The following is a 26834-nucleotide window of genomic DNA, read 5'->3' as shown; positions in this document are numbered from 1 at the left end:
CTCTCTGAAATCAATAAAAAAAATATATTTTTTAAAAAAAGAAACATCAATCAGCTGTATCCTGCACACCCCCTACTGGGGATCAAACCTGTAACCCAAGCATGCGCCAAGACCTGGAATCGAACCATGACCTCCTGGTTCATAGTATGATGTTCAACCAACTGAGTCACACCAGCAAGGTGGAAAATAGATTCTTGTTGAGATAGCCTGGGATATTGAGCCCCAGCAAGGCCCACCCTATAGAAACCTAGGTCCAGATCCTAGCCAAGGATATAATAGACAATCACCAAATCCAGACAGCTAAGGCGAAATGGAAGCCAAGGTAACAGAGCCAACAGTTTGGATCTGGGGGGTTCATATGTTTTGATGCTTTTATTTTTAAAAGCGGGGCTGCAATATGCTGGGAGAAAGCTAGGTGGTTCCTTGTCCTATGTAGATGGGAACAGCAGTGGGTTGTGGTGGCTTAAAGAACCAGAATCAAGGCAGATGCTAATACTCTCTCCCATTGTCTCCATAATCACACTCACTTGTTGCATTAGGTGGCTCCCAATTTTGATCAGAATATATTGTCACTGTCCCTTTTAGTATATCGAATTGGGGATGTGGAGGTATTTTTATTTTTAACAAGAAAGGCACATTAGGCTACTCATCCCTTTAATCTGTTGGGTAAAATACTTGAAATCAGAAATGCAATTGTATACCATTCCCTACCAAATACCAGTTCCTTACTTACTAGGAAGCATGGACTGTCACATGGCTATAGAAATATCTGCTGTACCTTGGGTTTACAATCCTGTTCTAGAAACATTAGCTGATCATTTATTACCATAGTTAATAACTTCTAAGACACACTTAAAAATATTTTGACATCCCTGAATTTGGGACACATCTTGAAATCGTTGGCATGTCATAGTATAATTGTCAGATTTTTTTTCTTTCCTAATGGTTCATAAAATAACGGTCTATCTTAAAATCAGTGGGATTTTAGATTTGATGAAATGTGTTATGTGCTAGGCTGGGGACATTCAGATTAAAGGATTTATGAATAAGACAGGTCTCTGACCTCCATAATCTTACTTATATGACTAACTGAAAGAATGTGATAAATGCTATACTAGCATTGCTGGGGGAGCACAGAGGAAGATCAGTTAATTCTGCCTGTGGGACTGGAAAGGACTTCATAAAGGAGGTGACATTTGAGCTGAGCCTTGAAGGATAAGAAGGATTTTTCCAGGCCATGCATGGGGGCAGGGGCAGGGGCATTTCTGGAATGTAAATGTGGAAGGTCTACTTGGCTTCAGCAATGAATTAGAACACTGGGATGTTACATTTTCCTGACTTTTAAAGTTCCATTTGAGGTTCTATTCTGAAAATTACTGTGATTCCAATTTTTTGCTCATTTGCATGTAGATTAGAGAATGAAGTTCTCATGACATAAAGACCAGGTTCCAGACAACATAATGCAGGAAAAATTTTTTACTGGTGCCACTGTACCTTTGGCTGTCATTATTTTTATTTTGGAAACAAAAGACCTAAGAGATTTTGGTCATAATATCCAGCTAAGTTCACTGTGAGCAGTCTGGTTTCAAAAAAATGAATGAAAGAGAAATACCACAGTTGCTTCTCTTTCCAAGAAAGCACAGTATAACAGATTAAGTGCACAACCTTTGATTATCTACATACTAGCCATGTGATCTTGAGCAAGTTGCATAATTCCCAGTAGCTCAGTTCCCTCATTTTGTAGGATGGAGTTAATAAACACTATTTGTTGGGAGAATAAGCTGCGATCACATATAGTCAATAAATATCACCATTGTTTTCAACATCATCATCATTAATATTACATAACTGACAAGGGGAAATAGACCAAATCCATCTATCTCCTCCCAGCTATTAATTACTCTTACCAAACTCTATACTACAGGATAGGGCAAAAGTAGTTTTACATTTGTTCGTATGGAAAATAATACAATAATTAATGATAATAATACAAGAATAAACTGTGTTTCGCATACTCACAACTATAAACCTACTTTTGCCACACCCTGCATTGTATCTCAAATTGTGTCCTCTGGAGAGGATATACTAAACTCACTCATATGTTTCAGTGTTGTGTGATATGTTTGAAAAGGTGGAACAAGTTGCAAAAAGCATATTTTTATTTTATTAGTATATGAAGCATTAAGCAAAGTAATAAATTTGTCATATGGAGTTTCTGGCCTCAAGTCAGATCCTATAAGGGCATTTTCTTGGGTCAGAGCCTACCCAGCCCCCCTCCAATCATATTGGTGTAAGGTTGGCCCCTGGCCCTGGCCAGCAGAATACCAGAAGGAGAGAGAAAGCTCTGCTCTAGTACTTCAGTGGGGAAAAGCTCATCTAGGAAAAGGGTATAGAGATAAGAGTCTATTATATATAGTACTAGAGGCCCGGTGCACGAAATTCATGCACTGGGGAGGGTGTCCCTCAGCCCAGCCTGCACCCTATCCAATATGGGACCCCTCGGGGGATGTCCAACTGCAGGTTTAGGCCCGATTCTACAGGGATCGGGCCTAAACCTGCAGTTGGACATCCCTCTCACAATCTGGGACCGCTGGCTCCTAACCGCTCACCTGCCTGCCTGATTGCCCCCAACTGCTCCCTTGCTGGCCTGATTGACACCTAACTGCTCCTCTGCGGGCCTGATTGCCCCCAAATACCCTCCCCTGCTGGCCTGATCACCCCCAAGGCTTTTATTAGTATAGATATGACCCTGCACAGAAAATTTTACTAACCCTGCTTTACAATAAGGGCTTGACGATTGAATCATTAGGACCAGACACCAAGATTTCCTTTCTTTGAATAGTGGAGGGAATAATTATCTTATCTTTAAGTTGCCTGGAAATTAAAATGAGATAATGACTTGGTAAAGTATAAAAGTATAAAAGCACCTTATAAAGACAACTGTCTTTTTAATGAAGTGGTAAAATGAAAAACACTATTTTTATTCTCCCCTTCCTTCCTTTACAGCTTTTATTTAAACTTTGAAATTTATAAAACTTTCACTCCAATTTTCATTTCTTTACATTCAATATTATTTTGTATTGGTTTCAGGTTTTATATTAGTTACAGAATAGTGGTTAGACAATCATATACTTTACAAAGTGTTCCCCGATATTTCTAGTACCCACCTGGCATCATACCATCATTACAACACTATTGACTATATTCCCTATTTAAGTGACAATGGGTTACAGGTTCCTTTCAGTCTTTCTTTTGTGTTGCTCGTCCGTCCTTCCTTTTCTTTCTCACTTCTTCCCTCATTTTCTTTATATAGTATATTAATTGGCCATCAAAGCTCAGTGAAGGCACTGGGACACGCTTCATCCATTTTACAGACCAGGAAACTGAGGCCAATTCCAGTTGGCTGTGGAACTTGACTCAGCACACAGGAAGCCCTCAGAGCCATGCTCTTTGCGCTTCCTAAGGGGCAGCCGCCCGGCAAACAGAACAAACTTTCCAGTCAGGCTTCCGAGCCTCTTTCTCGAGCACCTCTTCATTGTGGATGCTCCACATTCTTTCCTCTCCCCGTCCCCTGCCCCCCATTCTTTACTGCCCCCGCTTCTCTGGAGCAGGTGGAAGGCTTCGCACTCACTGCCTAGGCATGCTCTGCCATGGGGCAGGGCACCGCAGGCTTGCTTTTGGTTCAAGGCAGGAGCAGGAGTCACTGCCTCTGAAGTGTGAAGGCCGCTTGAGCGAGGCCCGTTAGCACTGGGAGCTTCTCTGAATCACATCAGTCAGTCCAGTACCCTTCAGTGCAGCACCCCACCACTGAGGTGGCACCACCCCTCAACCCCCGCCTCACGGGTGAGGGTCCTTGCCCCTTTGCCCGGGAGTCCTTCCATGCCCCTTGATCCCTGGCTGGGCCCACCCACGTCTTGGGGCCACTGCAGAACCTCTGTCTCTCTGCAGATGAGGCAGATCCCTGCCCTAGGTCTCCGCGAAGCTATGAATCTGTGGCCAGAGGTCCATGTCTGTGTCTCAGCAACCTCATGCCTGCAATGTTCCCAGGGACCCCCAGGAGCGGCTAGGTGGGTCCGGCCTCGCCTCCCCAGGGCGGCGATGTTCCCAAAGCCCCATGGGAGCAGCTAGGGAGGTCAGGCCTTGCCTCCGCCTCCCCGGGCCTGCGATCTTCCCAGGGACCCCCAGGAGTGGCTAGGTGGGTCCGGCCTTGCCTCCCCGGGGCCGCGATGTTCCCAAAGCCCTATGGGAGCGGATAGGCAGGCCTCTGCCCCTCCTGGGGCCTACGATGAACTCGGACCCCTCCTGTGCCGTCTGGCGCTGCCCACCCCACCACCTCCCAGCCAATGGACTGGTACCTTGTGGGCAGTGTCTGGCGCTGCCCGCAGGGCCTCCTCCGCCCCCAATGGACCCGTAACCCCGGAAGCAGGCCATGGTGCTGCCCGCCCTGCCTTCATATGCAAATCAACCGCCATCTTTGGTGGGTTAATTTGCATACTCACTCACTCTGATTGGCTGTAGGCATAGCGAAGGTACAATCAATTTACATATTTGTCTATTATTAGGTAAGATTTTCTATTTCCCCTTGGCACAGGGAGCCATGCAGCTGGCGACCCGCTACTTTTCACAGTCTCTGCCCTGCCACCTCTCTCACCATTGATCATACCCAACTTGTTTATATTTGCTACATTTCGGGGGCTCAGGTTGCCAATTCCCAGGGAAATGGATTCATACATAGTTCTCTGAGAGTGTGTTCTAGGGTATACTTGAAGCATTTCTTTTGCCTTTCAGCCCACGCCTGTTGATTTCACAATAGGTGTTGTCATATACTATATTCCAGACCATGATAAGAGATACATATGAAACCCTTATATCACTAGTATCCTAGCCTGAATTTGGACTATTGGTTAAAGCCTGGTTATAAAACTTTATTATGTGTCACACACTTCCATGAATGACATTTTATGTAATAAAATTCCCCTTGGAATCTTTGTCTCCTAAAGTATTTTCATTGAAATCTGATTACTTTTTAAGAAAAAATGCTGTTAACCCCCTTGATGCATAGAAAGTGTTAAATATACTTGATGATTATATGTACACTAGAGGCCCGGTGCATGAAAATTCATGCACTAGAGGGGGGGTCCCTCAGCCCGGCCTGCCCCCTCTCACAGTCTGGGAGCCCTCAGGGGCAGGAGGCGACCCAGCAATCAGGGGAAGGCGACACCCCCATCACACCTCTGCTGCTGCCACTGCTGGCAGCGCAAGCCTTGGCCAGCCCTGGTTACCTGAGCCTTGGGCGGCCCTGGGCAGCTGGGAAGCCACCATCTGAGGCTTGCCTGCACCTCGGGTCAGCCCTGTGTGGCTGGGCAGCTGCCATCCGAGGCTTGCCTGCACCTCGGGCCAGGCCTGGATGCCTGCCACGCCAGCGGGGCTGAGGGAACTGGGCATTGCCATCTTGTGGCTGTGGGTGCCACCATCTTTGAGGGGGTGGCAGTCAATTAGCATATTCCCTCCTTATTGGCTGTGGGCACCGCCATCTTTGTGAGGGTGTGATGGTCAATTAGCATATTCCCTCTTAATTAGATAGGATAGGATGGGGAAAAGTAGGTTTACAGTTGTTTGTATGGAAAATAACACAATAATTAATTAATAATACAAGAATAAACTCTATGTTTTGCATATTCAGAACTCTAAGCCCACTTTTGCCCCACCCTGTATATTTCACTCTTGTTCTTTCCTTGATACCCTGGTAAGTTTCTCCAATGTTACAATAAAGGAATAATATTATGTTCACCCATAACTGGAATGACTCTTAACAAACTATTTCAGGATATCTTTATGAAAGAAAATATCTTCACTAATGGGACAAATTGTTTTCTTTAAATTTACAAATTTACTCGAGATTTTACAAAATAACAACTCCCCTTCATAGAATAAGGTTGAAGAAAATCTGGAGAGCTGCTTTTGGCATGCATAGAGATGTGGGTTATGTCAACAAAGAGCCTGCAGGGTATATCTGGTTTTGAGGTAATCAAACTTTTAAAGTACATTAAATACTTTTATGTGTTTTTAATGAGTACAAAAATGCATTTGCATGTAGTATAAAGACATTTACCCCTTAAAACATGAATTAACTGAAATCTTTTCCTTTGGGTATGAATTAAGCTATGTCTATAAGTAAACTGCTGAGAGCAAAGGGCTCCAGTTCCCATGTTTGTTCTAGGCAGAATGGTGTACTAGAAAAAGTGAGATGTGGAGTTTGCCCAGTTGGGTTCACTGTTAGAAGATATTGAGATGGAGTTTTGGGTGTAAAAAGTTTATTAGGGACCAACACCTCTGAAGGAAAAGGAGAGGAAGTAGGATTGAACAGAGAGAGAAGCCAAGTTGCTATGCAAACCTGACAAAGCCTTGTCAACTGTGCAAGGAGCTCCAGAGTACTGTCTATCAGTGACCCACATTGGGTGGAAAATGCTGGGTCTTTATACCCCTGCCTTACTCAATCACCAGACTTGTGTTGCCTATGGAAGGGTATAATCTGGGACAGATAAGGCAGACCCTTAAAGAACTGATAGTTGGAGACTCTGCTGATCTTACTTTTCTCTGTTGGGCAGCAAGTCCTTCCTTGAGGGATACCTGGGTGGTGCATCTTTGTGTCTACCACTGTCCATCCCTTGAACCTCTCCTTCTGGATTCCTTCAGGCCTCTATTCCAGAGAAGAAACTTAGAAGAGTGTTGTTAATGGGACTACCTACAGCCCCTGCCTCTGCAGCTGGTCTTGGGCTGCAATTGACAGCACCTCCTTCCTTCACTATCCATTCTAGGTCATTCTCATCCTTTGCTACTGCCCTCTGGTGGCCTCAGTAGCTTACTGGATGGCCTGACTTGGACCTTCATCTCTGAAGACACTGAGCTCCTGATCATAATGCCCTTTTCAGGCTGGAGTTGCTGTACCTGTCCCCATATAGTCACCATTAGACAAGGGAGTACTAACATATGCCCAAGTGGCAACATATTTCCACACATGTTTCTCCTTACCCCATTGTGTAACAGAGTATTGCTTATTTGCCTCCTCCTGATAATCAGAGTCAATTACTCCTGCCAAGTCAATGATCCCTCTTCTGGCCTGCTGGTCCCTAGATACAAGGAGCCCAAAGTTCCCAGGCAGCAGCTGTAGCAAAGAATTCAATTGGATTCTTGCTGTGACCGCAAGAAAATGTGCCCCCTTTGGAGACCAGGTCCTCTAATTCTATATTTATAGGGATGGTAAACACAAAGTTCCTTTGAGCATTTTAAAGATGTGGCCTCACTGTTTTCTCATGTGCAGTGTTCCTTTACACATAATGTTTTTCTTAGCTGTTGTTACTGGTTTTAAGTAATTTGATTCAGTCAGGATTCAATCAGAGAAGTAGAACCATTAAGATATTTTATTTTTATATTTATATCATCTACAGCTATCTATTTATTATCTATCAGTTGATCAACATAGACATCGAAGATTTCACCTTATTTGTGGGAGCTGGTTAAACAGTCTCTGTAACCTTTACATCTAATTCTGGAGCTTGAAGTCTGCAGGGTAGCTGGAAGGGGGCAATAGATGTAAAGTTGGGAGGAACAAGGACAAACTAGAAACCAGAAGCATGAATTGGAGTCTGTATCAGTCTCTCATCTCCAACGTTGATGATGTGGCTATCCTGCAGGAGAAGCTGGTGTTCTTTGCCTATAAGTACACACACCTGGCCCTGATCTAGGAATTTTAGAAGCTGAAGCAGTGTTGAGGAGAAGGTGTAGCAGCAGCCACAGACCCAGTTGTTGTCCCACACTAGTGAGGTAAGACAGTGGATAAGTGACAATATACACTGAGTGGCCAGATTATTATGATCTCTGAACGCATAATAATCTGGTCACTCAGTGTATATGAGTTGCAACTACACCTGGTGCCCCTGCTCTGAATTTCCAACCTAGAAATTATACATTGGACTCCTGCTTCATTAAGGCCTGTCCAATCTGCAAAACATCTGACAGGTAAAGAAATTCTGGGAAATGTAGTTCAGGCTGGGCACACTGTCACATTACAAACCTACTGCAGTCCCTCAGTGAGTTCTTGAGAGTGATGGTAATGGGAATCACCCTTGCTTCCACCTTTTATTCCCATACTATGTATTCTTCCAACTGATTCCAAAGAATTGTATGTATTCCAATTCTGAATACAATTCATTGATTTGGTGCCTATACTTCATCTTGGAAGATGCCACTCCATTCTCCCAGAGTATTGCCTATTTGCCTCAATTTTTTTTTCAATTTTTTTATTAAGGTATTATATGTGTACATATCTTACCATTGCCCCCCCACCCCACTCCCATATATGCCCTAACCCCCCAGAGTTTTGCATCCATTGGTTATGCTTATATGCATGCATACAAGTCCTTTGATTGATCTCTTATCTCCCTCACCTCTCCCTAACCTTCCCCCTGTAATTTGACAGTCTGTTTGATGCTTTACTGTCTCTGTATCTATCTTTTTGTTCAAGTTTATAATGTTCTTTATTATCCATAAATGAGTGAGATCATGTGGTATTTTTCTTTCATTGACTGACTTATTTCACTTAACATAATGTTCTCCAATTCCATCCAGGTTGCTGCAAATGATGAGAATTCCTTCTTTTTATGGCAGCATAGTATTCCATTGTGTAGATGTACCACAGTTTTCTGATCCAGTAATCTGCTGACGGGCACCTAGGCTGTTTCCAAATCTTAGCTATGATGAATTGTGCTGCTATGAACATAAGGGTGCATATATCCTTTCTGATTGGTGTTTCTAGTTTCTTCGGATATATTCCCAGGAGTGGGATTACTGGGTCAAATGGGAGTTCCATTTTCAGTTTTTTGAGGAAACTCCATACTGTTCTCCACAGTGGCTGCACCAGTCTGCATTCCCACCAGCAGTGCACGAGGGTTCCTTTTTCTCCGCATCCTCTCCAGCACTTGTTTGTTGATTTGTTGATGATAGCCATTCTGACAGGTGTGAGATGGTACCGCATTGTTGTTTTAATTTGCATCTCTCGGATAATTAGTGACGTTGAGCATGTTTTCATGTGTCTCTTGGCCTTCCTTCTGTCTTCTTTTGAAAAGATTCTATTTAGGTCTGTTGCCCATTTTTTTATTGAATCATTTATCTTCCTTTTATTAAGTTGTATAAGGTGCCTGTAGATGTTGGAGATTAGACCTTTATAAGTGATGCCATTTGCAAATATGTTCTCCCATGCAGTGGGCCTTCTTGTTGTTTTGTTGATGGTTTCTTTTGCTGTGAAAAGCTTTTTATTTTGATGTAGTCCCATTTGTTAATTTTCTCTTTAGCTTCCATTGCCCTAGGGGCAGTGTCAGTGAAGAATTTCTTTTGGCATATGTCTGAGATTTTGCTGCCTGTGGATTGCTCTAGTATTTTTATGGTTTCCCGTCTTATGTTTAAGTCCTGTATCCATTTTGAGTTTATTTTTGTGTATGGCGTAAGTTGGTGATCAAGCTTCATTTTTTTGCATGTATCTGTCCAATTTTCCCAACACCATTTATTGAAGAGACTGCCTTGACTCCATTGTATGTTCATGCCTCCTTTGTCAAATATTAATTGAGCATAGTGGTTTGGGTCAATATCTGGATTCTCTATTCTGTTCCATTGATCTATATGTCTGTTCTTGTGCCAGTACCAGGCTGTTTTGAGAACAGTGGCTTTGTAATACAGCTTGAAATCTGGTATTGAGATCCCTCCTACTTTATTCTTCTTTCTCAGGATTGCTGTGGCTATTCGGGGTCTTTTTTTATTCCAGATGAATTTTTGGAGAGTTCTTTCAAGGTCTGTGAAATATGCCGTTGGTATTTTAATGGGGAGTGCATTGAATCTATAGATTGCTTTGGGTAGTATGGACATTTTAATGATGTTGATTCTACCAATCCATGAACATGGTATGTTCTTCCATCTGTTTACGTCTTCCTCTATCTCTTTTTTCAGTGTCCTGTAGTTTTCCGTGTATAGGTCTTTTACCTCCTTAGTTAAGTTTATTCCTAGGTGTCTTAATTTTTTTTGGTGCGATGGTAAATGGGATTGCCTTTTTAGTCTCTCTGTCTGTAAGTTCACTATTGGTGTATAGAAAGGCCATAGATTTCTTGGCGTTAATTTTGTATCCTGCTACATTGCCGAATTCATTTATTAAGTCTATTAGTTTTTTGACGGAGTCTTTCGGATTTTTTATGTACAATATCATGTCGTCTGCAAATAAAGACAGCTTTACTTGTTCTTTTCCAATTTGGATGCCTTTTATTTCTTCTTCTTGTCTAATTGCAATGGCTAATACTTCCAGTGCTATGTCAAACAGGAGTGGTGAGAGTGGGCATCCCTGTCTTGTTCCTGTTCTTAGGGGAAATGTTTTTAGTTTTTGTCCATTGAGTATGAAGTTTGCTGTGGGTTTATCATATATAGCTTTTATTATATTGAGGTATGAGCCTTCTATTCACACCTTGTTGAAAGTTTTTATCAAGAAAGGATGTTGGATTTTGTCAAATGCTTTTTCTGCATCAATTGATATGACTATGTGATTTTTATCTTTCAATTTGTTTATGTGATGTATCACGTTTATTGATTTGTGGATATTGTACCATCCTTGCATTCCTGGGATAAATCCTACTTGGTCATGGTGTATGATCTTTCTGATGTACTGCTGGAGCCGATTTGCTAGAATTTTGTTGAGGATTTTGTCATCTATGTTCATGAGGGATATTGGTCTGTAATTCTCTTTCATTGTGTTGTCTTTTATATATATATATATATATTAATATATTTTATTAATTTTTTACAGAGAGGAAGAGAGAGGGATAGAGAGTTAGAAACATCGATGAGAGAGAAACATCGATCAGCTGCCTCTTGCACACCCACTACTGGGGATGTGCCCGCAACCAATGTACATGCCCTTGACCGGAATCGAACCTGGGACCCTTGAGTCCGCAGGCCAACGCTCTATCCACTGAGCCAAACCGGTTTCGGCCATTGTGTTGTCTTTATCTAGTTTTGGTATTAGGGTGATGCTGGCTTCATAGAAGGAGCTTGGAAGTGTTCCTTCCACTTGAATTTTTTGGAATAGTCTGAGGAGGATAGGTTTTAGTTCTTCCTTGAATGTTTGGTAAAACTCTCCTGTGAAGCCATCAGGCCCCAGGCTTTTGTTTACCGGAAGCTTTTTGATGACTGCTTCAATTTCGTCCATAGTTATTGGCTTATTGAGCTGTTTAGATTCTTCTTGATTGATTTTTGGAAGGTTATATTTTTCTAGGAATATGTCCATTTCCTCCAGGTTGTCCAGTTTGTTGGAATAGAGTTGTTCGTAGTATTTTGTAACAATCCTTTGTATCTCAGCGGGGTCTGTTGTTATTTCACCTCTTTCATTTCTGATTTTGTTTATTTGGGTCCTCTCTCTTTGCTTCTTGGTGAGCCTGGCTAGAGGTCCATCAATCTTGTTTATCCTTTCAAAGAACCAGATCTTGGTTTTGTTGATCTTATGTATTGTTTCTTTGGTCTCTATGTCATTTATCTCCGCTCTGATCTTTGTTATTTCCTTCCTTCTGGTTACACTGGGCTTTTCTTGCTGCGCTTTTTCTAGCTCTTTGAGTTGTAGGGTTAAGTAATTTATTACCATTGTTTCTTGTTTTTTGCAATAGGCTTGTAGAGGTATGAACTTCCCTCTCAAGACTGCTTTCGCTGTGTCCCATAGATTTTGGATTGTTGTGTTTTCATTGTCATTTGTTGCCATGATGTTTTTTATTTCTTCCCTGATCTCTCTGGTGACCCAGTCCTTGTTTAATAGCATGCTGTTTAGTCTCCATGTGTTTGATTTCTTTGGATTGTATTTATTGTAGTTGATTTCCAGTTTTATGCCACTGTGATCTGAGAAGATGCTTGATATAATTTCTATCTTCTTGAATTTGAAGAGACTCTGCCTGTGACCCAGCATATGGTCTATCTTTGAAAATGACCCATGTGCACTTGAGAAGAATGTATATTCTGTGGCTTTGGGGTGAAATGTTCTGAAGATGTCAATTAATTCCATCTGGTCTAGTGAGTCATTTAGGATTGCTGTTTCTTTGCTGATTTTTTGTTTAGAGGATTTGTCCAGTGGTGATAGTGGGGTATTAAAGTCTCCTACTATGATTGTGTTGCTATTAATCTCTCCCTTGATATCCTCCAGTAGTTTTTTTATGTATTTGGGTGCTCCTATATTGGGAGCGTATATGTTTACCAGAATTATTTCTTCTTGTTGGATTTCTCCCTTTAGTATTATGAAGTGGCCTTCCTTATCTCTTGTTATGGCATTTACTTTGAGGTCTATTTTGTCAGATATAAGTATTGCTACCCCAGCTTTTTTTTCATTTCCATTTGCCTGAAAGATATTTTTCCATCCCTTCACTTTCAATCTGTGTGAGTCTCTTGTTCTGAGGTGGGTCTCTTGTAGACAGCATATATATGGGTTGTGTTTTTTTATCCATTCAGCTACTCGATGTCTTTTGATTGTAGCATTTAGTCCGTTTACATTTAAAGTTATTACTGAAAGGTATTTCTTTGTAGTCATATCTATTTTTGTGTCTGTATTCCTTCTTACCTGTTTATTTCCTCTTTTTACAGTATTCCCTTTAGCAATTCTTGCATTGCTGGTTTGGTGGTGATAAACTCCCTGAGCCTTTTTTTGTCTGCAAAGCTCCTGATTTCCCCTTCAATTTTGATTGATAGTCTTGCTGGATATAGTATTCTTGGGTTCAGTCCTTTGCTTTGCAACACTTTGTATACCTCCTTCCATTCACTTCTAGCTTGTTGTGTTTCTGTTGAGTAATCATTTGACAATCTGATGGGTGTTCCTTTGTAGGTAACTCTCTGTCTCTCTCTTGCCGCCTTTAGGATTCTCTCTTTATCATTTATATTTGCCATTGAAATTATGACATGTCTTGGTGTGGGTCTTTTGGGGTTGATCCTGCTTGGGACTCTCTGTACTTGCATAACTTTTATCATTCCCATATCCGGGAAGTTTTCTGTCATTATTTCTTCAAATAGATTTTCTAATCCCTGCTGCTCTTCTTGTCCTTCTGGCAGCCCTATTATACACATGTTACTTCGTTTCATGTTGTCCTGAAGCTCCCTTAGGCTTTCCTCCTGCTTTTTAGTTTTTTTCTCCAATTGCTGTTCAGATTGAGCTTGTTTCTATACCTGATCTTCTAACTCACTAATTCGGTCCTCTGCTTCTTGTAGTCACCTGTTGAAACTTTCCATGGTGTTTTTGATTGTAGCTATATCACTTTTCATTTCTTCCTGATTCTTGCATAAGTTGTTGATCTTCTCATCCATCCGATGTATAAATTCCACGACCATTACTCTGAACTCCTTTTCGGTCATGTTGCAAGCTTCAGTTTCACTAATTTCCTTTCTTGGCGACTCCACATTTTCTTTCCTCTGTGACTTATTTCGTTTCCCCATTCTGGCTATTACCAGAAAGCTCAAGCTTCCGTTTGCATGTACCTGGGCCGGGTGCTGTGGTGACTTCGCACCACCTGAGTTTCACTGAAGTGCTCTGACACTAGGACGTGTGGCTGCCTTTGGTTGGCGGGAACCAGACTTGCCCAGGGTCAGTGTCCCCAGTGTTCCGTGTGGTCTCATGTGCACACTTAGAATCAGGGGCCCTGTCTGCACCACACTGTTGGTATGTGCCGAAAATGAGATCCTTAGCATGTGCCAGGAGTCAGAGTTTCCCTGTGTCTGCATCAAGACTCGAGTGTCCAAGTCTCTGTTGCCTTGTGCGGTTTCTCGTTGAGAATCAGGGTCCCTGTGTGTGCATGCACCAACAATTGGGGTCGCTGGCTCTTAGTGTGAATGCGCTGTGAGTCAGGGATCCCAGGCAGCTGTGTCTGGCGTGCCAAATTCCCTGAAGTGAAGCTGCATCCTGTGTGTGCTCTCTCTACTGTGCCAAACCGGCTAGAGCGCACATTCTTAAAATCCTGAAGGTGAGCTGGCTCCGTGCACTCTCCCAGAGTCCTGGAAGGGGGGCAGAGTCCGTCCTGCGCGCCAAATTCCCCAAAGGGAAGCCCCTCTGTGCATGCTCTAAGATTCCCTGAAGGGGGAGCTGTGACCCGCAAGCCAAATTCCCCCAAATTCCCCGAAGGGGAGCCCTCTGTGCGAACTGACAGATTTCCCCAAGGGGGAGCTGCTTCTGTTCCTTGCGCGCCAAATTCCCTACGGGGGAGCGCATCCCTGCGCAAAGCTCGGCAGCTTGGGCGAGGGGCGGGTCTATCAGTTACTATGGCGCTTTCCGCGCCTGCGGGGAGGGGGATAGGCTCTTTGACTCACGGAAATCTGCCGGGAAGTCTGGATTCTTGTTGTTTGTTGGTCTGAAGCTGTGATAGCAGTTCTCTGTCCCCAGTGGCTGCAGGGTCCTGGTTTGTGTCGGAAGCCAGGATCCGAGTCTCAGGCAGCTCTGTTTCTCAAGATGGCGTGGTCTCCGCGTCCGCACCAGCCACCGAGAAGTGTCCGCTTTGTGCGTGGGGCTCCGCCGTCTAGGACTGCCCGGTTAGGGGGCCCCTTGGAAGACCTGCAGAATCTAACTGACCCTAGCTCATACACACACACACACACACCACACACGTCTACACTCTCCTCTATGGGTTCCTCACTCACACTCTCTCTCTCCCTACCTTCCTGCCGGTCGCCATCTTTTTCAAATCCTATTTGCCTCAATTTTTGAATGATATTTTTTCTGGTTAAAGAATTTGTGCTTGATTTTCCCCCTTTGAGCATTTTAAAGATATGGCTTCAGTTTTCTCATGTGCAATGTTCCTTTACATATAATGTTTTTCCTAGCTGTTGTTACTACTTTTAAGTAATTTGATTATGATGTGCCTTGATGTAGTTTTCTTCATGTTCCTTGTATTTGGAGTCCATTGATCTTCTTGGATCTGTGTGGGTCTTACAGTCCTATTTCTTGATTATAGTTATATCTTTAAATATTTTTCTCTCACTCATCTCTCTCTCTGAAGCTATGCTTTCCGCTGCCTATCATAATGCTCTATCAGACCAGCAATTTCTGGATGGTGTGCTATGTAATATGACCAGTGGATCCCATGCTACTGGACCCTCTCTTGCAACCCCTTGTTGTAAAAGTTGGTCTTCCTGGTATGACATAATGTTATATGGGAGCTCATGCTAGTGGATCAAATACTCCCTAAGTCCTGAAAAAGAGGTACTGGCTGAGGCCCTGCAGGTAAAAAAGCCAAACCCATACTTTAAATATGTGTCTCTTCCTATAAGAAGAACCATTGACCCATAAAAGAGGCATAATGTTTTGAACTTGCCATCAAGTTGCTAATTGGTCTCCTTGAGGAATGGTGCCATATTGTGGGCTCTGTGTTGGTCTCTGTACTTGGCAGGTTGAATATTCTGAAGAATAATAGCTTGACTGGCCTTGGTAAGTGGCATTACATCTTGTTGGGTCCATGCATAGTATTGATCTCTGCCACTATGCCCATTATGTTATCATTGGGGTGGTCAATGACAAAGACTGGCCAATGTCAACTGTCCAAGTCATTTTGCCTACTTAGTTGTTCAGTGCCTACTCTGAGCTATATGCTCTATGGTGTGTGTTAACATGTGATGAAAATATCTTCATGCTTAAAGACCACTTTCAGACCTAGTTGGTTTGGCCCAGTGGATAGAGTGTTGGCCTGCAGACTGAAGGGTCCCAGGTTCAATTCCAGTCAAGGGCACGTACCTCAGTTGCAGGTTCCTCCCCAGCCCAGGGACAGGTCAGGGCTTGTGCAGGAGACAACCAATCGATGTGCTTCTCTCACATCGATATTTCTCTCTGTCTTTCCCTTTCTCTTCTACTCTATCTAAAAATCAATGGGAAAATATTCTCAGGTGAGGATTTTTTTTTAAAAAAAGGACCACTTTCACATGTCCATTCACATGCCTCAGATCATCCAGTCTTTTTTGTTCCAAACTCCTAATAAGCTAGCCAGGCCATTCACCACTGACCATAAATTCATAAATATTTTAACCTTGGACCACTTCTCTTTCCATCCAAGTGCATCACCCAAAGTTCTGCCTATTGGGAGAATTTTCACTTGGCATCATCTTTCAAGTTCCCCATTTCCTAAGTGAGGCTATAATTCAGCCACTGTCCATTTTTGACTTGCACCCTCACATTGACCCAACCCATCCATAAACCAAGCATTTCCCTCCTGCTTCTGGTCTGATAGGGTCCCCAAAGAGCTGTAGGCATGAACTGAGGGAGGTGCCTTTATACAACAATGGTGCATGCTGTGGGCATCTGAGCTACCAGATTTTGAAATTTTCTTGTACCCTTTAGTCATGTTCATAATCACTTCTGGATACTCTACATTTCATCTTTTGATAGATTGTCACTGGGTCCCCATGACCTTATGATTTAACTAGAGTCCCGGTGCACGAAATTCATGCACTGGGTGGGGAGGGTGTCCCTCAGCCCAGCCTGCACCTTCTCCAATCTGGGACCCCTCAGGGGATGTCTGACTGCTGGTTTAGGCCCGATCTCACAATCCGGGACTGCTGGTTCCCAACCGCTCACCTGCCTGCCAGCCTAATCACCCCTAACCACTCCCCTTCCAGCCTGATCGACACCTAACTGCTCCCCTGCTGGCCCAGTTGCCCCGAACTGCCCTCCCCTGCAGGCCTGGTCACCCCTAACTGCCCTCCCCTGCAGGCCTGGTCACCCCTAACTGCCCTCCTCTGCAGGCCTGGACCCCCCCCCCCAACTTCCCTCCCTCCCCTGCAGGCCCGGTCGCCCCCAACTGCCCTCCCCTGCCAGCCCGGTCACCCCCAACTGCCCTCCCCTGCAGGCCTGGTCACCCCCAACTGCCCTCCCCTGCCGGCCTGGTCACCCCTAACTGCCCTCCCCTGCTGGCCTGATTGCCCACAACTACCCTCCCCTGCTGGCCATCTTGTGGTGGCCATCTTTGACCACATGGGGGCAGCCATCTTGTGCGAGGGTGTGAGGGTCAATTTTCATATTACCTCTTTATTATATAAGATGGGTCTGATGGGAAGTTCTAGTTGCATGGTTACTTGTTTTCCCATGGTCACCATGGCCCAGTAGCTTATCACAAGTTGTTTTTCAAAAGGCATATGCTTCTCTTCTGCATATGGCATGGCCTTGCTCTAGACCTCCATGAGCCTGCATTGTGATTCTGCCACAGGATTTTGCCACACATTCCAAACTGCATGTTTTCCCACCACTGACACCTCCATTACGTATGATCTGTCATATTGTATGTGCCAGGTCACAAGGCAGCTTGTATGACAGCGTGAACCTGTTGAAGAGATTTGTACTTCTCTGGGCCCCAGTCATAGCTGGCAGCCTTCCCTGTTGTCTGGTATTAGGGATGGTATAGAGTCCCTCACTGTGGGATATACTCCCTCTAGAAACCAACAAAGCCCACTAGGTGTTGTGATTTCTTCTTTTAGCAAGAAGTGCAATGTACAAGTTGTCTTTTATTTTAAAAGAAATTTCCCAGCATACCCTTGACCACTGGACCTCTAAAAATTTTATGAATCTGGTAAGCCTCTTAATCTTTGTGGGTTTTTTATCCCCCACCCTCAGACTAATGCCCAGAAAAGGAGGTAGGAGTGAGTCCTGAGAGGGAACACAAGTTACCTGTGAGGAGAGGCTGTTCCATGGTCTTCCAGCATGAGGGTGAAAAGGTATTAGCTCTTAATAGGAATGGGGTGGCCCATGTCTACTAATGCAGAAAGTTCAGGGAAATCTAGAGAGTCAAAATCTAGAAAGTCAAGATCTTGGATTCTCACCTAGAAGACTCCATCCATGCATCAGGATGCCAGATTTTCCCAACCAAGGGCCTTGTTTTGATTGGGTGTTGAACCTTGGTTGGTATGCTTCAATTCATTTGGGTGGGTTGAGTTTGTACCTGTCTTAGTACATTTAGGATGCTATAACAAAATACCACAGACTATGTTGCTTATAACCAACTAGTTTACTTCTCGCACTTCAGGAAGCTGGAAGTCCAGATGAAAGTGCCAGCATGGTCACATACTGATGAACACTCCCTTCTAGATTGACCTCTGAGTCTAGAGGGTCAGAGGGAATTCACACAGCACCAAGCCACGTCCTTGGGGACAGACACAGCTTCTGACTGTGGAAAGAAGGTCCACAGGACTGCTGGATGGCAGGGGATTCTAGATCTGGGTCCACAGTCACGAAAGGCTGAGCCCAGAGGGGGCAGCCTGAAGGGCTGATCAGACCACGCAGTGCCGGCAGGAGAGGAGCACACAGAGGTGCAGTCTTTCCCCTCTCTGTGGCCTGTGCCTTCTTCACTGAACCTAGTTCATAGAACCTTTCAGATACAGACACTTACCTGTGGCTGAGGTGCGGGAGAAGGTGCGGACTTGTGGAATTTGGGGAGAGGAGGGGGTCCAGGAGAAGTGGCAGCAAGACTGGTGCTGAGTCATACCTGAGCCTAGGACCTGGACAGCCATTTTGTCTTGAAGAGATAGCCCCTTCCTCCAGTCTCCAGGCAACCAATACAGACACACCTAGATTCCACCCTGAATGGTACAAAGGATTTAAAAAAATCTGAATAGTCTCTGAGAGTCCACAGGCAAGGACCTAAAGAGAGACCTTCAGTCCCAGCAATAGGAAACTGAGAAACAGTACAGTACAGAAGACTGGGATGTTAAGCCAGCCAAAGGAACGACACTTCACTTTTTAATTTTAATTTTAATTTTTTTATTATTATTTTGTTATCTCTTTTTTTTGGCTTCTTTATTCTTTGTTTTCCTGGTTTTTTTGTTGCTTTATTTTCTATTTCTTTTAGCATTATTTTCCATCACTCTATTTTATTTTTATTTTTTATTTTTAATTTTTATACCATTTTTGAAATCAATTTTTTTGGAAATTTATTATTATTATTATTATTATTATTATTATTATTATTATTTTCTTCTCGTTCTCTTTCGTCTTACCACCCATCCCCTTTATACTTCCTCTATACTGAACTGAGGTCCTCCCCATATTCATCCAAATCTTAACCTTATTTTCTGTATAGAAGCTCGGCCTCTATAGATACTGTCGCCACCCTCTTTGCTGGGTGTTTGATGTTTGTATTTTTTGTTTGTTTGTTTATCTATTGGTTCTGTGGTGTTTTCATATATATATATATATATATATATATATATATATATATATTCTCCTTTTTCTTTTCTCTCTTATATTTTTCTCTCTCTTCGATATCATTTGTGCTCTCTTTTCTCTCCCCTAATTTTCTTTTGTCAGGTGGTCACTTATAGTGGGGTTATTGGTGTCATGAGTACATTCATGCTTTGTGTTGTGTCTTGTAGAGGTGAATTTTACCCTGTATGGCCAGGTGCTAGAGAGAGCGCCAAATAACCAGACACGTGGAGAGGAAACTCCATCCACAAATGGGTCAATAACTACAGAGGCAGGAAGAAGGCAGCAGTGAGGGAGAGAGAGTGAGGGAGGGAGGGAGCAAAAGAGGAGTATGTGGTCATGTGGGGTGTGTGTATGTGTGTGAGTGAGGCACAGTTAGATCCCACAGGACCTTCAGGAGCAGGCTAACCAGGCTCGCCTAACTAGGCAGCCTCTGCTACTATGATTGTAAACAGTACCGGGAGGTCAGCTCATCCTCAGAGGCCTAGCCTTTTGGAAGGGGAGAGCTGCTGTAACTGGGAGCCCAGCCTCACCTCTACCCAGGGTGCCCTCAGGAAACACCTGGGACTCTAAAGCCACCCCTGCCAGGGACCTGCTACCTTGGCTGTGGTACCATGGTCAACGAGTCTCCAGCAACCCCAGGCACAGGCTCCTGTGAGTTCTGAAGCGTGGTCTCCTCTGACCGGCCCAATGCTTTAGCCAAGGGCACTGCAACCACGTGAGCAGCAGACACGTGAGCAGCCCTCTCCTGTCCAAGGAACAGCAGCCCCACGAGCAGCCCATCCCAGGCCTAAGAGCAACAGCCGCATGTGGCCTGCCCCTGTCCAAGGAGCAGCAGCTGTGTGAGTGGCCTGCTTCCCCATACAAGGAGCAGCAAACACACGAGCAGCCCACCCCATCCAAGGAGCAGCAGCTGGATGACCAGACTGCCCATGATTAAGGAGTGGCAGCCCCACACAGCCCAACCCCATCTGAGGAGCAGCAGCTGCACACAGCCCACACCCTGCACCTGTCCGAGGAGCAGCAGCCATATGAGCAGCCTGCCCCCATCCGAGGAGCATCAGCTGTTTGAGAAGCCCGACTGCGTACAAGGAACAGCAGCACTACGAGCAGCCCGCCCCCATTCGAGGAGCAGCAGCCACCCGAGCAGCCTGCCCTGGTCCAAGGAGCAGCAGCCACACGAGCAGACCACCCACATCTGAGGAGCAGCAGCCCTGCGCAGCCGGCACTGGTCAGAGAAGCAGCAGCCACATGCAGCCTGCACCTAACTGACAAGCAGCAGCTGGGTGAGTGGCCTGCCCCTGTGTGAGGAGCAGCAGCTGCACGTGCAGCTCAGTCCTGCCCAAGGAGCAGCAGCCCTGCAAGCAACCTGCCCCTGTCCACGAAGCGGCAGCCTCATGAGCAACCTGACCCACCTGAGGAACAGCAGCAGCGTGCATCCAGCCCCGATCCAAGGAGCAGCAGCCATGTGAGCAGTCCGCCCCCATCCGAGGAGCAGCAGCCACGTGAGAAGCCCGTCCCCATCCAATGAACAGCAGCTGCATGCAGCCCACCCCTATCCAAAGAGCAGCAGCCTTGTGATCAGCCCACCCCCATCCAAGGAGTAGCAGCTGTGCGAGCAGCCTCCCCCACCAGCCAGAGGAGACACCACTGCTGTGAACAGCACACACCAGAGGAGCTGTTGCCAACTAAGGAGCAGCCGCTTCTGCGACTACCTGAAGAGCAGCTGCAACCCGAGGAGCCACTGCCACCCAAGGAGCAGCCCCTGCATGACTCAACATCTAGATCAGTCAGTGACACCAAAAATTGGTAGACAAAGAAACCCTCAAAGAAAAGAAAAGGAGGCATTGCCAGGAAAGCAGCTAAGTGAAACAGAGGCATGCGATATGTCAGAAAAAGAATTCAGAACAAGGTTCACACAGTTCATAAACTGGATGGATGAAAAAATCAACAACTTATGGAAGAGTCAAGAAGAAATGAAGAGTGATATAGCTGCAATAAAAAAAATACCATGGAAAGTTTCAACAGTAGACTAGGAGAAGTAGAAGAATGAATTAGCGAAATAAAAGACAGGGAAGCAAAACACACCAAAACTGAACTGGAATTGGAGAAAAAAATTAAAAGACAGGAGGAGAGCCTAAGGGAGCTATGGGACAACATGAAACGAAGCAACATATGAATAATAGGGGTGCCAGAACAACAGTAAGAGGAACAAGGATTAGAAATCCTATTTGAAGAAATAATGTCAGAAAACTTCCCTGATGTGGGGAAGAAAAAAGTCACACACACACAGAGTCCCAAACAAGATGAACCCAAAAAGACCCACACCAAGACACATCATCATTATGATGGCAAATGTTCAGGACAAAGAGAAAATCTTAAAGGCTGCAAGAGAGAGACAAAGTTACTTACAAGGGATCTCCCATTAGATTATCAAATGATTTCTCAACAGAAACACATCTGGCCAGAAAAGAATGGAAGGAAATTTACAAAGTGATGCAAAGCAAGGGACTGAATCCAAGAATACTCTATCCAGCAAGGCTATCATTCAAAATTGAATGGGAAATAAGGAGCTTCACAGACAAAAAAAAAGGCTAAGGGAGTTTATCACTACCAAGCCATCAATGCAAGAAATGCTAAAGGGACTGGTGTACAAATAAGACAAAAAAAGGCAAGACAGAACACAGGCACAAAAACTAAAAATAGCTACAAACAAGTACCTTTCAATAATAACTTTAAACGTAAATGGACTAAATGCTCCAATCAAAAGACATCAAGTGGCTGAATGAATGAAAAACATGACCCATATACACTGAGTGCCCAGATTATTATGATCTCTGAACGCATAATAAACTGGCCACTCAGTGTATATCCTGTATAATAACATTCTAATATGCAAATTGTCCCCTCTACCAGAAGTTCAACCAGCAGGCAGGCTGCCCAACCACCCTTGTCCCCTCCCCCTGGCCAGTCTGGCCGGACCCCACCCATGCACGAATTCATGCACCGGGCCTCTAATATGTATATATATATATATATATATATATATATATATATATATATATACTGAGTGGCCAGATTATTATGCATCCAGAGATCATAATAATCTGGTCACTCAGTGTATATGCTGTCCAGAAGAGACCTACCTCAGATAAAGGGACTCACACAGACTGAAAGTGAAGGGATGGAAAAATATCTTTCAGGCAAATAGAAATAAAAAAAGCTAGGGTAGCAATACTTATATCTGACAAAATAGACCTCAAAGTAAAGGCCATAATAAGAGATAAGGAAGGCCACTTCATAACACTAAAGGGATCGATACAACAAGAGGCTATAACCCTGATAAACATATATGCACCCAATGCAGGAGCACCCAAATACATAAAAAAAACTCCTGGAAGATATCAAGGGAGAGATCGACAATAATACAATCATAGTAGCAGACTTTAATACACCACTTACATCACTGGATAAATCCTCTAGACAAAAAAATCAGCAAAAAGCAGCAATCCTAAATGACTCACTAGATCAGGTGGACTTAATTGACATCTTCAGAACATTTCACCCCAAAGCCGCAGAATATACGTTCTTCTCAAGTGCACATGGGACATTTTCAAAAATAGACCACATATTGGGTCACAAGCAAAGTCTCCCCAAATTCAAGAAGATTGAAATCATACCAAGCATCTTCTCAGACCACAATGGCATAATATTAGAAATGAACTACAATAAAAACAATCCAAAACACTCAAACACTTGGAAGCTGAATAGCATATTGTTAAATATTGATTGGGTTACCAATGAGATCAAAGAAGAAATTAAAAACATTCTGGAAACTAATGACAATAAAAACACAAGAATCCAAAACCTATGGGACAAGGAAAGCAGTCCTCAGAGGGAAGTTTATAGCTCTACAGGCCTACCTCAAAAAACAAGAAAAAATGGTAATAAATCATCTAACTCTACCACTCAAAGAATTAGAAAGAGAGCAACAAGAAAAGCCCAGTGAGCAGAAGGAAGGAAATAATAAAGATCAGAGCAGAAATGAATGACATAGAGACAAAAAAAAAATACAAAAGATCAATGGTTCTTTGAAAGGATAAACAAAATTGATGAACCTCTAGCCAGGCTCACCAAGAAGCAAAGAGGAAGGACCCAAATAAACAAAATCAGAAAAGAAAGAGGCAAAATAATAACAGACCCCAAAGAAATACAAAGGATTGTTAAAAAATACTATGAACAACTCTATTCCAACAAACTAGACAACCTAGAGGAAATGAACATATTCCTAGAAAAATACAACCTTCCAAAACTCAATCAGGAAGTATCTAAACATCTCAATAGGCTATGGAAAAAATTGAAGCAGTCATCAAAAAGCTTCCAGCAAACAAAAGCCCGGGGCCAGATGGCTTCACAGGAGAGTTTTACGAAACATTCAAGGAAGAACTAAAACCTATCCTCCTGGGGCCAGGGGCGGGGCTTCGGGCCAGGGGTGGGGCCGGCGCGAGAGCGAATGGCGGCTCCTTTAACTCTGCGGTTTCGTAGCCTTGACAGCCAGAGTGAGCTTTCCGGCCCAGGGCGGAGCGGGTCCGAGTTTCGTAAGCCGTGGAAGTGGCTTCTGCCAGAAAAGGAGGACAGGATGTTCTGGTCCTTTTCAAGCTACTCAGCTATGGGATGATATTATTCATTCCCTTCAGACTCAAGTGGAAATAAAAAGAAGGAGGCATCATTTTCGAACATACAAAGACTGTTTTACTGGTTCTGATGTTGTTGGTGTAGTAAGTCATCTTATGCAAAATATGTGCCTAAGTAGTAATGATCTCTCTCGTCTTAAAGGAGTTCATCTTTGCCAAGTTCTAATGAACCATAAGGTATTTCAACTAGTAGGAGTGAAGCTATTCAAAAATGAGAAGGAATTGGGAATAAGACTGTCTCCCGGCATAGACACAGCTGATCCTCACAGCCAATTGGACTGGAGGTCAAATCCTCCCAGTGTACCAACAGCAATCAAGGCTTAACAACACCAAGACTTTTCACTCAGCCCACAAAGGGGGGTATCAAGAGCGACCACCTAGGGAGATTGGGGAAGCTGAGCTATAGGGAGGCAGCCAAAAGGTGAAGACACCGAAGCAGGTCACGAATAGAAGGGATGAAGGAAAGTAAACTAATGGACGACACAGTGTTCAGAACCACATTTATAAGGTTACTTAAGAATCTTCTGGAGGACCAAGATGGCGGCATAGGGCAGACACCTGATTGTTGCCTACCACAACAATTTTGAAACAACTGGAAAACAGAGCAGACACCATCCAGAACAATGGCCGGAGGAATTGCTGAGAAGGAATTGACCAATGGGAGTTGGGATCAGGAAGACGAGGCCCCGCTGGGTCCCGGATCCAGGTGTGCTCGCCCGGCGACTGGTCGCTGCTGCAGACCCGAGTGCCACCACAGCGACCTCGGACCAGCCTGCTGCCACACACCGGGCGCACTGGAGCTTCGCCAAGCCCGCCGCCCAGAGAGTTCCACGGCAGCCGCCCCGGAGCTTTGAGAAAATGGCCAAAGGAATTGCTGAGAGGGAATGAACCAACAGGAATTGGGATCAAGACGACGAAGCCCTGCTGGGTCCCGGGTCCGGGTGAGGCCGCGCCCCTGGGTCTGGGAGAGGCCACGCGCCCCTGGGTCCGGGTGAGGCCACGCGCCCCTGGGTCCGGGTGTAGCTGGATCCCAGGTCCGGGTGAGGCCGTGCGCCCCTGGATCCGGGTGAGGCTGGGTCCGGGGTCTGGGTGAGGCCGCGCGCCCCCGGGTCCGGGCGAGGCCGTGCCCCCCTGGGTCCGGGTGAAGCTGGATCCCAGGTCCGGGTGATGCCATGTGTCCCTGGGTCCGGGAGAGGCCATGTGCCCCGGGGTCCGGGTGAGGCCACGAGCCCCTGGGTCCGGGTGAAGCTGAATCCCGGGTCCGGGTGAGGCCCTGCGCCGCTGGATCTGGGTGAGGCTGAGTCCCGGGTCCGGGTGAGGCCGCGCCCCTGGGTCCGGGAGAGGCCACGTGCCTCTGGGTCTGGGTGAGGCCACGCGCCCCTGGGTCCGTGTGTAGCTGGATCCCGGGTCCGGGTGAGGCCGTGCGCCCCTGGATCCGGGTGAGGCTGGGTCCCGCATCCAGGTGAGGCCGCGCGCCCCCGGGTCTGGGCGAGGCCGTGCACCCCTGCGTCCGGGTAAAGCTGGATCCCGGGTCCGGGAGAGGCCGTGCGCCCCTGGATCCAGGTGAGGCCGGGTCCTGGGTGCGGGTGAGGCCGCGCCCCTGGGTCCGGGTGTAGCTGGATCCTGGGTCCGGGTGAGGCCATGCACCCCTGGATCTGGGTGAGGCTGGGTACCGGGGCCGGGTGAGGCTGTTCACCCCCGGGTCCAGGTGAGGCCACGCCCCCTGGGTCCGGGTGAAGCTGGATCCCGGGTCCGGGTGAGGACGTGCGCCCCGGGGTCCGGGTGAGGCCACGTGCCCCGGGGTCCAGGTGAAGCTGGATCCCGGGTCCAGGTGAGGCCGTGCTCCCCTGGATCTAGGTGAGGCTGGGTCCAGGGTCCGGGTGAGGCCGCACCCCTGGGTCCGGGAGAGGCCACGCGCCCCTGGGTCCAGGTGAGACCACGCGCCCCTGGGTCCTGGTGTAGTTGGATCCCGGGTCCAGGTAAGGCCATGCGCCCCTGGATCTGGGTGAGGCTGGGTCCCGGGTCCGGGTGAGGCCGTGCGCCCCTGGTTCCGGGAGAGGCCGCGTGCCCCTGGGTCCAGGTGAAGCTGGGTCCCGGGTCCGGGTGAGGTCGTGCGCCCCTGGGTCCAGGTGAGGCAACGCGCCCCGGGGCCTGGGTGATGCTGGGTCCCAGGTCCCGGTGATGCCACGCACCCCTGAGTCCCGATGAAGCCGTGCCCCTGGGTCCAGGTGAGACCATACCAGAGGGAGTCGGACCTGCATTACCACCATTTGTCCACCATCCAGAGCTGAAAAGTCAGTGCCGACATGTACACATAAGGAACTGGTGGACATTGAAATTGGGTCTCAAAAGAACTGTTGGTCCAGAAAGAAACTTACTACAGACTGATTCATTTGCCTGTCAGCATAACTATTATTGCTCATCTCACATTCGGTTCTTATAAGTATATTTCTAGTAACACATGATCTCACTCATCTAGGAAAAATGATGAACAACATAGACTGATGAACAAGAACAGACCCAGAAACAAGGAGGCATCGATCGGACTGTCGGGCCTCAGAGGGAGGGTAGGGGAGGGTGGGGGTAGCGGGGAGAGATCAACCAAAGGACTTGTGTGCATGCATACGAGCCTAACCAATGGTTAAGGACAACAGGGGGGTGGGGCATGGTAATGGGGGGATGAGGACAAATATGTGACACCTTAATCAATAAAGAAATTTTTAAAAAATGAGAAGGTATTGGAATTTGAAGATTCAAACAATAGACTCCATAGGATTCTAGGCAATAAATCATCTTATGTTTTTTGCAAAAGAAAAAAGGATGCTGAGAATGGATTAACAGATAAAATAAATGCAAAGAAATCTTCAAGATTAGTGTTAATCGCAATACTGTATTGTATTTAG

At 45.5% G+C, this 26834-nt stretch overlaps 1 protein-coding gene across 1 annotated transcript; it reads left to right on the top strand.

The window, feature by feature from the left end:
• Positions 1–310: 310 nt before the first annotated feature.
• Positions 311–26834, top strand: LOC307095406 (DEP domain-containing protein 4-like; the record flags this gene model as incomplete). The annotated part of the gene is given in 4 exon segments (XM_079764609.1): positions 311–322; positions 23709–23822; positions 23824–24108; positions 26667–26834. Coding segments are annotated over 4 exon segments (579 nt in total).

This window comes from Cnephaeus nilssonii (assembly GCF_951640355.1).
Source record: "Cnephaeus nilssonii genome assembly, chromosome: X".
Lineage (NCBI taxonomy): Eukaryota > Metazoa > Chordata > Mammalia > Chiroptera > Vespertilionidae > Cnephaeus > Cnephaeus nilssonii.
Note: the sequence above shows the minus strand (reverse complement) of the source record. Positions and strands in the feature narration are given on the sequence as shown.